At 43.9% G+C, this 14,187-nt stretch overlaps 1 protein-coding gene across 9 annotated transcripts in view; it reads right to left on the reverse strand.

The window, feature by feature from the left end:
- Positions 1-14,187, reverse strand: part of CELF2 (CUGBP Elav-like family member 2) — a 397,022-nt gene that overhangs the window by 300,697 nt on the left and 82,138 nt on the right. For 2 of the 9 annotated variants that reach the window (XM_029955265.1, XM_029955266.1), the window contains exon 1: positions 12,437-12,555. The exons of 6 other annotated variants lie outside the window; for them this stretch is intronic. In XM_029955265.1, the coding sequence (XP_029811125.1) occupies positions 12,437-12,543 (107 nt within the window). In that variant the 5' untranslated portion in view covers positions 12,544-12,555. Of the gene's footprint in view, positions 1-12,436; positions 12,556-14,187 lie in introns of those variants that run through there. One more of the 9 variants, XM_029955267.1, reaches the window with a different exon arrangement.

The following is a 14,187-nucleotide window of genomic DNA, read 5'->3' on the forward strand; positions in this document are numbered from 1 at the left end:
GCGGTCCCCGGAGGGAGGGACCGCCCGGGGCCGCGGCTGCGGAGGCTGCGCTCACCCGCCTGCAAAAATAGCCGGACGCGCCCAGGGCCCCCAGCCTCCAGCGAGGCGAACTAGTTCACCGCGCCGCCGCGGCCCGGGGCCGCTGGCTTGCCCGTGTGCACGGCGCCCGGCCCGAGGCCCGGACGACCTCTGTCGTGGGTTCGGGGCCCCTGTACTGCCCGCATCGCATGCGGGTCCAAACCCAAGTCCCTAGCCGAAGCCGGGAGAAAGGACAGCCTTGCGGGTGCTTGCTGAAACGCTCCTCGGGGCGATCTGCTAGCCACCGTGTGAACTCACAGGAATAACCGATCTAGCCTTCTGGGCTAGCCAAAGTAAATATCAGATAAACGGCCCAAGTGACATTTAGGGACTGATCTCGAGGCTTTAAGGACAAAGAGGAGTCAATCTCCACACAATTCCCTTTCCTTTGTATCATCTCAGAAAAACGCTCAAGTTCGGATAAGGGACTGAAAAAATGCGAATCACAGTAATCACGTTTTCTTTTAAAAAGAAAACATTTCTAGTATTTAATGATGAAAAACCACTGACTTTACTGAAAGACTGTGAGAGCTGCAATGCATTGGCCATGAAGCTTAAACATCCATTTAAGATGTGTGACCATTTACTAACAGGAATGGAGGAAAAAATGGCAAAAATCTCGAATAAAGCAGGGAATTTAATTTTCCCAAGTGATTTGCAAAAATTCTTGGAAGGTAAGTGGACGCTGATGTTCTAATTTTCTGTTGTCATTGCTTTGTTTGGTTATTTAGATGAAACCAAACTTTTCACAAGGTCACAGGGACGTGAAACTTCTCATATTTCACGTGCTAAAGCAACATCATAAATCGCATACCAGAATTACAGTTTGCCTCTTATGGTAATCGCTTTCATTTTGTACTGACCCAGCAGCCTGGGGTACAGTCCCGGCAGCCAGAGGGTTAAACAACTAAGTCACGTGTAGTTAAATACACCAGGTGTAAGTGTGATGTATCAGACACCATTATTCAGAGAAAAGATCTTTTCTCACAACTTCTTGTGCGATCATGAGAACTGACCATCTTTGGAGATTATGAATGAAAACAGATGCTTATATTCCAACTTTAAATCCACCTATCAATTTTAAATCCAGGCTTGACGGACGGATTGAGTAACACGAAGTAACAGGCCTGGAGTATTCAATTAAGTCCATACATACTTAATGGACTTGATTTCCTTCTTCAGCTGAAAAATATATCTGGCATTGACCTAGGCACTTCTAATTCCAAGACAGATGCAGGGCTAGGACGAACCTTCATTTTAAAATATTGCCTTTCTGAGGAACAAGGTCTAGGTTCATAGGGAATTGAAAAACAGAAATTGAAAAACAGATGCAATGAAATGAATTCTTAGGCCCAAAATGTCCAAAGTTTTCCTGTTCGTACTAAGTGTAACTTACTGCCTCTTCTTGCTACTATAGGCTGCCTTTCAAATGATAAGAATTTTGTTGTCTTTCAATAATCTTAATAAAGTAATTAACTGGATAAATGAGACCAACCTTGTCAGTGCTTGGTTTTCATACATTATTTATATAAATCCCAAATGTATATAATGAGCTGACCGTGTAACAAATTTATTTTAAGAATGAACAGAACTGGCCTCTGGAACAGAAGCAAAACACAACCGCATTCATCAAAAAGAAACATAGTTTCAAATCAGCTGTGGAATGCAGCTCCATACATATCTCCGTTCTATAAGGTAGAAAACGCTTCGTTAACGTGCACACTCGTGAAATATTTAGTTTCTCTTTAATTGCATGTGAGTTAGTTGGGAGAAGCTGTAGGGAAGCCCTCTTACTGACTTAAGCCTTCTCAGCACTTTGTTACATTCTAGTCTCAAATCCCCTGAGGCCATAGTGGATTCGAAGCGGCTTTTAATCATGTTATAAGGAGGGTGAAGTAGTATGTAAGTAGGTCATAGAGAAAGAATTACAAGTGCATAGGTTATTGCCTTATTTAACAACTGTAGTGTACCAGAGTTTTCAAAGCCCATGTGCTTCTGCCCTTTAAAGTTAGAAGCAAAACCAGGGTCAAGGATAAAAAGAAAACTCACGCGGGATACCCTGATGATGTGAACCAAGGAACGCTTATGGAGTGTCGCTGAGTTTAAATAGTTTGGCTGCCAAATACATAAATAATACAGTGATTGCACAGGCACTTGATGTAGGTGCCAAAGAGAAACAACACACACACACACACACACACACCCTCCAGAGGGTGTTGTTTCCGTGATCGTAGCACATACACCATAGCCCTTTTAAAAAATACAAATTTCAAAAGCTCTCAAATCTAGAAACGAAAACAAAAACACCCGACCCAATACCACCTGATGAAAAGCGTAAATTTCTCGTCTCACTGCTTTGGCAGGAGGAAAAAACACAATCTAAACACAACTCAATGGGGCCCCTTTTTTAATTTCCATGCGGTAATGAGCCATCAGGTATCATGTTTTGGCCGTTGGTGTTATTTGGCAGACAGCTCCACTGGGCCGCTGTTCATCGGGTTCAGTGGAGCTATTTTATAGCCAAGGATCTTAGCAGCAGCAGTGAAAAGGGACGAGTTCATCAGCGGGCCCCTCTCGTGGACATGACCTGGTTGGTGACACCACTGTGTGCTGACATCACTGAGGACGGGTCTGTTGGGAACACTGAAAATTCCTCATAGTTTGCGCCGCATTGTAGAAAAACCTTAAGCTCTTTCCTAGGCCCATCCCCCTACCTTCCCTAATTGTCTATTTTTTTTTTAATCAACTTGCTATTCATTTCCCAAACAAAAGGCAATTCAAGAATTGGAAGCACTTCAAGGGAAAGTTTCTGAATGACCTCATTTTATATGAGGCCTTCCAAGGCAATCGGGTGCTCTGTGCTGTTTCAGCAAGCTGCTTCGCGTGCCCCCCCCCCGCCCATGCCTCATCTCAAACTGAGTTTTCTCCAGTGGTCATTGTTTGAGCGCTGAATTATCACTGGCATTAAAAAAAAAATCTCAATAGAAACAGCGTGCTAATAAATGCATTTGTACGGAGAGGACACACTGCAGGGAAGAATACTATCCCAGTCTCCCCACTCTATCAACAAGCCAGAAGACAGTCCCTTAGTCACGGAGCTTTCAACATTTTTGCAAAAAGTTTATACCGTAAGTTAGTGCTTGGTGTATGGTGATTAGTGTTTGCAAGCATTTTCCCCCCTACAGACAACCTTGTATATTTCATGATCAATTTCCATGTTTTTAATTGTTCCTATACGCGATGTGCTACATTGCAATCTCTTTCAAAGCAAAACACTCCCAGCCATGTTATCATAGACCCACCGTCTTCACAAAAGGGCCCCCCACCACGGCACACACACTTCTGGCTCATCCTTACAAACTGGAATCCAAAACATCTTTCCCCTATCACATTTTCAAATTCAAATTTTATTAACATGGCTGTTCCGGTTTAAAAAAAAAAAAAAACCTAATGTGCTCAGAGCCATTTGGAGCAAGAAACACAGGCCCTACAAGGGGATTTCCCATCATTTCTAGCCAATAAATTTGAAATCCACATGAATTTTAAGTACCTGAGAGAGTATCCGACTTTGTGGCCATGTGTTTGTTCTTGGCTCTCTTCAGTTTCATTAGCAACTTGCAAAAATAAACAATGGTGTTTTTTTATGTGCTTAAAAAAAACCCAAACAGATCCTCAAGCAATACATTTAAATATATCTTCCCTTCATTCCATAAAGGCATCCCTTAAAAATACTTTTATCGCCAATTATAAATGTAAAATGATCACTTTATGATTCACACACCCCCCACCCCATTTTCAATGGAAAGCTTCTGGAATGGTGACTTTGTCACATCCCTTAAATGACTTAAGTAAAATTAAATGCCAATGAAGATGAAGTAGTTATTAGAGTCTTATTTTACATTTTTTACGGGAATTATAAGCACTCCTTCTCCCTTGAGAACAGCTGCTCCTGGTTTTTTGCAATCTTGTGTTTTTCTGAATCTGTTTTTAATAGAGCAAAAATACATAATGGTGAATTTATCTTCCTTCTGAAGAGGCCCTCAAAATGAAGACAGTTCTTTGTATACGTACCTTCGTGCTCCGAAATGAGATACCCCTCTAGAGTTTCCAGAAGCTTCCATTCCAAGGGGACGAAATGCTAACACTGTGGGTCTCTCAGACCCAGCGCCCAGCCAGCTCATCACTTCTCTCTCTAACTTGCCCTTCCCCTTGCCCTTCTCCATGATACCGCCGCTGCCTTCTGTTTGTCCCCCTAGCTTTCTCTCTCAGATGGAAGCCAAACAATGCCAGAAGCTTCCCTCTACAGCTGCGTGTCTGAGGAGGCAGGTGACTACCAAAGTGGAGAGAGTTGTGGTTGGTTGATTACTGCGAGAGAAATCAAGTTTGCCTTGCCCTGACCAAGGCTGGTTTCGGAACTAGGAACAGCTGTCTCTGGAGCGAGCCATGGGATTCCTTTCCAGACATTACCATGGGGGGGGGGGGGCAGACGCAAGACTGTCCCATGAAGTGAGTACATAGGAGAAACCGCAGGCAGAGGGAAAAGGTCTAGCGTGGTGATTTGCACACGAAGACTCCATCCAAACCTCTATAGGAATGTTCCAGTGGCCGCTTGAAGATCCCGAGATGTGTCAGGCTACACCAGGTACCCTTATCTGGTGCCAGTCCGGCGGCAGGAACAGAATTTATACCTATCAGAATGAAGCATTTAATTCCCTGGCAATCTGCCCTCCAACAGCCCCCCCCAACCCCCACAAAAGGTTTTCCCCAATTGGCCACAAGTTCTCATCTTACTGTCACGTGTTGTTCAATTAAAAGAGAAACGTCTACTTGACAAAATTCAACAGCTGAGGAGCAACAGCTGGGTGGGTCCAGGAGCGAGGCAGACATGAGGTCCAGAGAGAGAGAGAAGCAACAGGTGGGGGGAGGACCAGGAAAGGGAGTTTCAAGCCTTGGGGTGCGGCTGTCTGAGACCGACCTTGGCAACAATGAAAACTTCCACTCAGCTCGAGAGGCGGCCTCAGAAGGGAGGACAGCCCCATTGGCCTGAATGTTAACATGTTAACTCTCTCTCTCTCTCTCTCTCTCTCTCTTTTCTTTCTGAATACATCCTGAGAAAGAGTGAAGATTAAGAGCAAAAGCTTGGGTGTCTGTAAAACAAAACACATGAATCCACTTCACCCACAGTGATGACGGATCGCCTTCACAGAGCTTTGGTTACCAGGATCAGAAGCCAACCGATACGGTGCGTGCAGATCAGATTCTTTAAGGCAAACGCTACTTTCAAACTGAGCGAGAAAGATTAGAAGATGTAACAGCCCAACCTGTTTGATTGTGCATTTGATTCCATCAGTGACACTGGGGAACGCGTCATTTAATTCACTGACTCATCAGCTAGATGTTTGTCATATGCGTGGTCATCATTTCCTCGTACGGGTTAAGGGCTGAGAACTCAAACTCTACCATGATCTTGACATAAGAAGTGCAACGTGTTAACCTAATTATTCCGACAGCAATTATGTAACAAAGCTATTAAAGTGACATGCAGGTTGAAAATACATTAAGGTTTTGAGTACAGGAAATTTATTTTTTCCCTATAATGTGGTTCAAATCTCTAGCTATTTTTAGCTTATGATAGAGGTTTTTGAAAATCCCAAATGACTTTCTATTGAAATTTGCTTTTGATACTAGTTAATCCCCCTGAAGTCCATTAGGGGCCAAAAAAAAAAATAATAATAATGTTTTTCTTCCCCTTAAAAGAACTACCCAGAATCTTCATGGTGTAGCAGTCTACCCAAGCTACGTGGAATGTGCTCCATCCTGTCTCCGCTGCTGAATGTAAACCCCTGAACTCAGCCTCAATCCTCTGTGGAGGCCAAGAGCTACGTTTGCCCTATTCCCTAGGAATACGGTAAGGTCAGGGGGCAGGAGAGGTGGGAAGGATGTGGGGTCTGAGGAAGAAAAAGACAGGAAGCTACCAGTTTTGTTTTGCTTTGTTTTAACTACAAAGACAACTCCAGGGGGTTCTAAGAACACCCACTCTCGGGGGGGACTCACGTGCCCATCAGACCCCTTCCACTGCCCCTCCTCTGCATACACTGCTCATACCCATCTCTCTGCTGTTCCCGCTCCCTCTCACGACGCTCCTGAGTTTCTAGATGGTGGAGACTATGTCTCATATCGAGCACAATATATATTTGTGGCCTCATCGGTTATGATTACAGTAGGACATCTTTTGGCCCCTCATAGATAAAAAGTTACATTCAAATTTCATAATGCTTTAAAATTCCCTTTTCCCTGCCAACGTCTTTTCCCATTGTACAGCCTAAAGCCTGAGAACAGGGAGGCAGAGGATGCTTTAATTCGAAGACCTCATGAGCTAGAAGGCAGATGGGTGACAAAATACGGGGAGTCGTTAGAAGTCAGAAGCAAACGCCACTGAGATGTTTCCTTTCTTGTTCATGATCTTCCTCTTCTTACTGTACAGCTTCCTCAGTGACGAAACTATGGAGCATGTGAAAAACAAAGGCCATGGCAGAAACGCAGCACCACAGGAAGGCGGGACTTTGAAGTGTCAGACATTCGACAGTTACACTTTTCAGTTGGCAGGGAAGGAGTTTGGTTGAGTCCTGAGTTTGAAGCCCTTCTCTGTGAGCTGTGTGTCTGCAGGCCTATTCCTTGACCTCTCTCTGCCTCAGTTTTCCATCTTTAAAATGATAATCACAGGGGCATCTGGGTGGTTCCATCAGTTAAGCATCTGACTTCAGCTCAGGTCATGATCTCACGGTTCGTGGGTTTGAGCCCCACATCCGGATTTGTGCTGACCGCTCAGAGCCTGGAGCCTGCTTCAGATTCTGTCTCTCTGCCTCTCCCTCGCTCATGCTCTCTCCCTCTCAAAAATAAATAAGCATTAAAAAAAACTTAAAACGGTAATAACATAACTGCCACTGTCACATGTCTGTGAGGATTAAATGACATGTGAGGGACTAGTCTAGTCCCTGCTAATAAAGTTTGGTTCTGTTCCTTACTTCCGGGCATAATCTACCCACATCACCCAACTCCGCCCCAAGCCAATCTCTGTTTCAGCCTGGAATTGGCAGGTGGACTGGAAAAGAGAGAGCCAGTCCTAATCCTGTTGTTCTTGTAGCATTAAAGAGTCACAGACACTTTCGGTTCTAAGGCCAGCAGCCCAACTCAGAGACGGGGGAAGGCTAAGGGTCACCGAGAGCAGACACGAGGCATCTTGGGGATTGGGATGAGGCCTCCACCCCTTTCATCGGGTCAGTTTCCAAAGAGAAGGTCCAAATGAATCCTAATCGCTGTCATCTGGAACTTAGGCCTCTTACCACCAGCTCCGGGGTTTTTCAAGTTCAGAGATGCTTCCGAAATCATCTCTGAATGAACGGGTAAACCATTTTGCAGAGCCCAGGAGAGGGCTGGGGGCCCAGACCAAGATGTGCAAGAAGCAAGACATGAGAAAGACCAGGACCTTGCGGGGCCTACAGCCCCGGTGTGGCCGGGATGGAGAACTCTGCCCAAAGGTGAGCAGCACCTGACCCGTCTCTACGGTTCCTGTGTTTCGCACCCCGGCCAGCAGCCAGCAACACCATCCGGAAGTTCAACACAGACTTTTTACCCTTTTTTTTTTTTTACCGATTGCAGCTGCAACCCCCTCAAGCCAGGGATGAATAAAGCCCTGATGCTGTAGGTGCATCCTTGTTAGAACTTGAAACCTCAAGCCCTCCTTGACCAAGACAACAACGTTTGTCGAGCTGAATGACTGTACAGGAAAAGTCTAGTGTTTTCTTTTTCTCTGAGGGCATGCTGACAAGTTCTGCTTTATCAACCCCCGTGACTCATCCCAATCCTAAGCAGCCAGTCATGGGCGGGTCAGCATAGAAGGGGCTGGTGGTGGCGGATCGAGCTACCCTGGTCATATGTGCCACTCTGGGCTGGTGTCCTCTCCCCACACATGGCGTTTCCCATTAACTCAACAGCCTTGACGTACAAGGAAATGTGCTGACATCAGTCACAGAAAGAAAGGCTGTAGGGACGAGACCCGTGCATGATAATCCCTAAGGACATTGCAGGAAACAGAAGGTCGTATGGAGACTAAGGGTGCCTTGTCCCAGATCAGGGTTCAACAGCACATTCTGGGGTGAGTGGAGGTTCACACACACACACACACACACACACACCCTTTTGGGTCCGTCTAGCTTCCACATCATTCCCATCGCTGTAACTTGTGGCCACGAGACTGGAAAGGTGCTTCAGCTCCAGGACACTTCATTTCAGTTCTTAATGGGCAACAACATTAAAGCCTCTCATACGCTTTCCGTCCTCTGATGCCCTCTTCCCAGTGTCAGGTCAAATGCCACGAATTTCAATCCCCTCCAAAACACTGCCTTGTCTTTCCTATAGAACAAGTCACTGTGAGTTAAAAAAACAAAAAACAAAAAACAAAAAAAACCAGGAAAACAACTCCCAAAGCCCATAACCATGAGACGAAGCAGTAGTTTTATGAAAGGGGAAGCCTGCGCCTCTCAACACCCATCACCCCAGGAACTGCCGATATGTAGAAAGAAATCCAGTGAAAGCTGATCAAGATGAACCAAGGCGTTATTGCAACTGATTGGACTGCACTTGTTCCTGCTGGAAGAACTGCAGATAAATGCAAAAGAGCTGGTGAGGGGGTGCGGGGCCCGTGGGAAGTCAGTGGGTTACACATCTCACTCTTGGTTTCCGCTCAGGTCGTGATCTCGCAGTTTGTGAGATCAAGCCCCGCACTGGGTTATGCACGGAGCCAGCTTGGGATTCTCTCTCTCTGCCCCTCCCCTGCTCACGTGTGTTTTCTCTCTCTCTCTCTCTCTCTCTCTCTCTCTCAAATAATAATAAATAAACATTTTAAAAAATGCAACAGAGCTGGGAAGATGTCGTTGAGCAAATACACTCTGAATGACTTCACAGACATCTCTACAAGACATGAAATGGGATAGTTCTCATCCCCCCCACTACCCTGATTATACCACGGTTTTCACCCATAAATTCTGACTCCCCCTTGACTTTGGAGCCACCATGCCCACGTAACCCCCGCCCCCTGCCCTGCACCTGGGTGCATTTTCATCACCCTGGGTGTTTCTGGGGCTCTGCACAATGAACTTCCCATCAGCCACATTTCTACCTAATTAACCACCCTGACGACAATAATTAGTATCGAGTCACTCTTGGAATGACTTCCTGGGTGTTCAAGCACGGTCTGCACTTGCTATAAAGTTCTAGATATAAATATGAATCGAATGGCCTCCTTTGTTTTTTCAGCCCCAAAGGGGATATTTTGCAATCATACGCACTCCTATTTTAAAAAAAGAAAAAAAAATGTGAGATTTTCTTTTAACAAATAAAAAAGGGAATGACTGCGTTGAGGTTACGGATCCCAGTCTGTGGTCTGCTGAGCACGTCTCTGGGAGTATTCCCAGGGTTCACGTGTAAAAGGAGTCTGGGGAGAATCGTTACTCTATTGAAAGAAGCCATCTTCCCAGTTTGAGTCTTGCTGCTCGTTTTCCTGCAAGTCTCAGCTTAGAATTAAAATTTACTTTGACATGTGTTTAGTCACTATGGAGGGGGGTCATCACAAACGCAGGCTACAGATTACCTGTCTTCTTACTGCTGTGGAATTAGATGCAGCCAAGTTTGCCAACTTCAGGCTACCTCACACCGTCCCCATCAGGCTAAAGGAAAAGATACCCACATGCTGGACGTTGGAATGAGGGGCTCCGAATTCTAAAAGCTGATGATGAGTCAAACCACGGGAGAAGCAAAGTAAGAGGGGATTTCCCTTGTTCTTGGACATAATTACAACCACCCAGGAATTAAAGTGAATGGCTGACAGGGAAATAATTATAATAGAGTCAAAAATTCAACATGGAGGTTTCCAAGTTATTTCTTTATTTCGGTGTGCCACTGACAAGCAGCTAGGGAGCACGGAGGACGACTTTTCTCCCAAACCACAAAAATTTGCTTTGCAGCCTTTGTTTGGAATAAAAATTTCCCATGAAAGCAGAATCTAGGTGTGATGGTAACAGTGGGCTTCAGATATAAAGCTTCGCCAATTACCTTTTATGAGCTCATCCTAAAAGCAATTATTGGTGTGCCCGACGGAATGAGCAGTTCAGATCTCATTGGAAGTCAGAGAACATAAGAAGTATGCATTTAAAATCCACTCTATTCACAATGGATAACTTCTGAAATATTATTATACTGCAGCCCCTTTTTGGGTCCACCCAGGCTCCGAATAGACTATCAACAGAAAATTTATACTTAAGAAGACAATTTATTTAGCCTCAAACATTAATCTCACTACTTTTGAATTAGGTATGTCATGACACCTCAACTTAAAAAAATTAAAAGGTATGTCCAAACTCTAAAAAACAGTTACTGTTCCATAACTGTGTCTTTACACGGAATGCCTTTTTTCCTTTATTTACTGAGAACATCGTTAATTTGAACCACAATACAATCCAAGAGGAAAATTTGTAATGAGATATTTTTTTTAATTTTGCCCTTTAAAATGATTTCCCTTCTGTGTTTAAAAATTAGGTCCTTAATTGTCCCTCATAAATTTACTAACATTTTTCATATATTGATTTCTTGGCATGAACAACTGATTAAACAAAACACTAAAGTATTAGATAAGATATATTCTGTATAGAAACCAACCTTAGGATGATGATTTTCATGTAAATCAATGGCCAGTGAATATTCCAGGACCAGTTCTCTTATATTACGCATGAGAATGAAAATGGTTTCAATATTTCAGAAGTTTGAAACAGATTTTCCCATTTTCTCTTTTTGAACTCTGTTTCCACCTTAGAAACCGACGCTTATGTTATGAAATGAAAGATTTCTGAAAATATGAGAAATGTTTGCCTTGCGTAAAAAATGGACTTTATGAGCACATGACAATATATCAAAAATCAGTAGACTCCGTAGAGATCTTTAACTTAACAGCTTAAATAGGCTATGTAACAATAGTTTACAGTTTGGGTTTATGACCAAAATTCTAAGGGCAAAAGTTCTCACGTGTCCTTGGATTTCTAAACTGTTTATCTACCTGGATGCCAAAAGAGGGGGTAGAGGCTAGAAATGATAATTTCCTTAAACATTAGAAATATTCCCCTTAACTTCTCTTTTATGCTATGTTCCGGGAGTCCACCAAATAGGCAAATTTGAAATTTAAAATCCGCCAGCATTAAACACTGTAGAGGCATGTCTGATAACAAGGTATTTGCCAGAATGATAATGGTATTACACGCAGTCTCAATCAATACATTTCTTTCTGTAGTTAACAGAGAGGTAAGCAATAAATCTCTAACTTAATCCAACCAACATCGCTGCAAAATGCAAAACGCCTTATGAATGGTAGATATTAAATTTTTTAAAAGCACAAAACCACAAACAAGCAGTTCTAAAAGCTCTTCATTCTGTAGAGTCTATACAAACAAGATTAAAGCAGATAAAAAGGGTGTTGAGAAAGAAAAAAAAAAAGCCCCAGACATGCATTAAGCTAGTTTGACAGCTCCATTGTTCAACCGGTCCCATTGTCAGACCCAAAGATGTATTCAGTATTGCTACAATGTCTGCTAGCAAATAAACAAAAGACTACATTTTTCAAAGCACGATGCCAATTCTATCATAATTCTTTCTCTGCTTCCCCAAAGGTCAGTGGTGGCTCCTGCTCGGTATGTGATCGAACCCTAACACAGATGCAAGAAACAAATATTTGCTTTCAATACACAGGGACCCAGGACGCCATGCATGAACCGAGGTCTGTAAGCAGGTACACATTTTGGCAAACAGGATAAAGTGATCCAAACCTGGTAACACAGAAGGACTATTTAGGTAGGCTAAGTCCAGATTAGAGCGGTATTTGGAACGCAAGTCTAATATGGAGTCTCCTTAGCTCCTTTTTCGGTGATTATTCCATGCAGAGTGCATGATAATGAAAGAGGCTTAGCCATTGCAAAGGAAAAGGCAAACGAAGAGCCAGATTCAGAGCCTTTAAAATTATCCACCGGCCACTCACAAATAGCAGAGAACAAATACACGATACGCTTTCAAAAGGCAACGGGTGCAAATGTAACCCGCACAGAGCAATCCTTTTCCTTTCTCTTGCTGGCTCCCTTTCTCCCGGTCCTCGGTCTCGATTTCATTTCCCTGTCTCTCTCTCTCTCCCTCTCTCTCTAGATTCTTTTTCTCCCCCCTCTAAGATAAGGGAGCTCCTTGATGCCGAGCATGATTATTGTCTCAGCCAGCTCAAGGAACTAGAAAAGCACACGTTAACAACAAAGGACACAACACATACCTTAAAAGCAGTTCTTCATTTCTCATAGTAACAGCGGATTTGGGACAGCGCATGCTTTCTACACTGATAGTCTCAACAAAAGCCAGTTCAGAAGTGCGCTCAAACATCAATGCCACAGTAGCTGTTCACTAACGCGCTCCCTCTCTCTCTCCCTCTCTCTCTCTCTCTCTCTCTCTCCCCACTCTCTTCTCTAGTCAAATTCTGAATGGTGGAGCAAAGGGGCTCCTGCAGATTCACTAAGTAGAAATAATCCTCTCTGACAAGTTATGTTGTCTAGGCATATTTTTACATTAATACACTGTGCTGCCTATAGGGGTCTTGCGTGCATTCACTCAAGCCTGCCTGGCGTTAATGCTCCTAATTACCATCTTAAAAAATTGGAAAGAAAAATAAGCGACCCATTTACCTTTTCCTTATACATATAATAGCAAAACCAGTGTCACATTTTCTCTTTGCTCTCCACGATCAGCAAGTGTTGCAGGTGACTACCAGAGGATTTGGATAGGTCAGGGTGTGCTAAAAAGGATTCTTTGCTTCTCTTTTCTGGGACACTGAACTCACAGTTGGATTCATCTATTCCTCTCCTCTTGTCCTCAGGAAGAGTGACAAGGTCAAGACCCTTAGCCCCACCCTGGGTCACGGATGCAGAAGACAGAGATTGGGGGACTTGGCGATATTTTAACTCCCTGCACACCAGGGTCCTTGCTGGAGACAGCAGAATTCACCTGAAGCAGGGCACCTAAAGGAGGCACAGCGCAAAGACTGTTTGGTCATTTTGAAGTACCAGTTGACAATGGTGTATCATCCTCAAAAGACCAATTAGATGCTCTTTTCCAAAATAAGAAAAATCGGTTTCCCTACTTCATGGCACTCAACGGACTCAGCATAGACAGTCAGCCAGGGAAATGTGCATTATGCTTCTGTTTATTGGAATTAGAAGAATTCCGTGCAGATTAGCCAAGTACAGCAGCAGGTTAAATGCATAGAGAAAAGACAGGATGCTGTGGACAAAACTGTAGGCCAAAAGTGCAAACTAAGACCTCATTCCTGGGTGCTCACACGAAGCGCAGAATGCTCTAGGCTTGGACGGAACAATGCAGAACACAGCCCAAAACAGAACGGGATCACTCAATACTGAGTTCCTCACCCCCTAGGACAAAGTACGCCCCTGTCTTCCGTGAGCACAACCAGACACTTCAGTAAGGATCTGGAGTTACAACACCCATCAGGATGAGAGTGAGACGGGAAAACAATGGCGTGCTCCGTTTCCCTCCCCTTTGAGGATCTGGAAAACCAACCAATATCTGGCTAGATCGCTAATCTCTTGGCACCCAGCCAGGGAAATGGAGATGTTCCGGAGGGTAAGGGATCCTTAACCTACTGCACAATAATCTCTCCCAGTTTATCAACTGCACTGAGGACTAGAAACAGCAGTGGCTGTCAGCCATTTCTGGATGACAGTGAGACAACATGATGACGACTTGACAAAGGTCAAAGGATGAAATCATGTTTGCCCCTAAAACAATTATATTTTTAAATTTCCTTTTTTCATTATGGCCACAGAAGGTATGGAATGAATACATAAAAATGAATTACTTTGCCAAAGAAAGTGATTACATAAACCCTATGATGCTCTTTAGAAGCAAGATAAATATCACATAAATGATTACGGAACCAGAGAGACCTTGAAGAGACCGAGTTGGAGCCATTCCCTTAGTGATTTGTGGAGGCAGGAAGCACTTAACGCCTCC

This window comes from Suricata suricatta, chromosome 10 (genome assembly GCF_006229205.1).
Source record: "Suricata suricatta isolate VVHF042 chromosome 10, meerkat_22Aug2017_6uvM2_HiC, whole genome shotgun sequence".
Taxonomy (NCBI): domain Eukaryota; kingdom Metazoa; phylum Chordata; class Mammalia; order Carnivora; family Herpestidae; genus Suricata; species Suricata suricatta.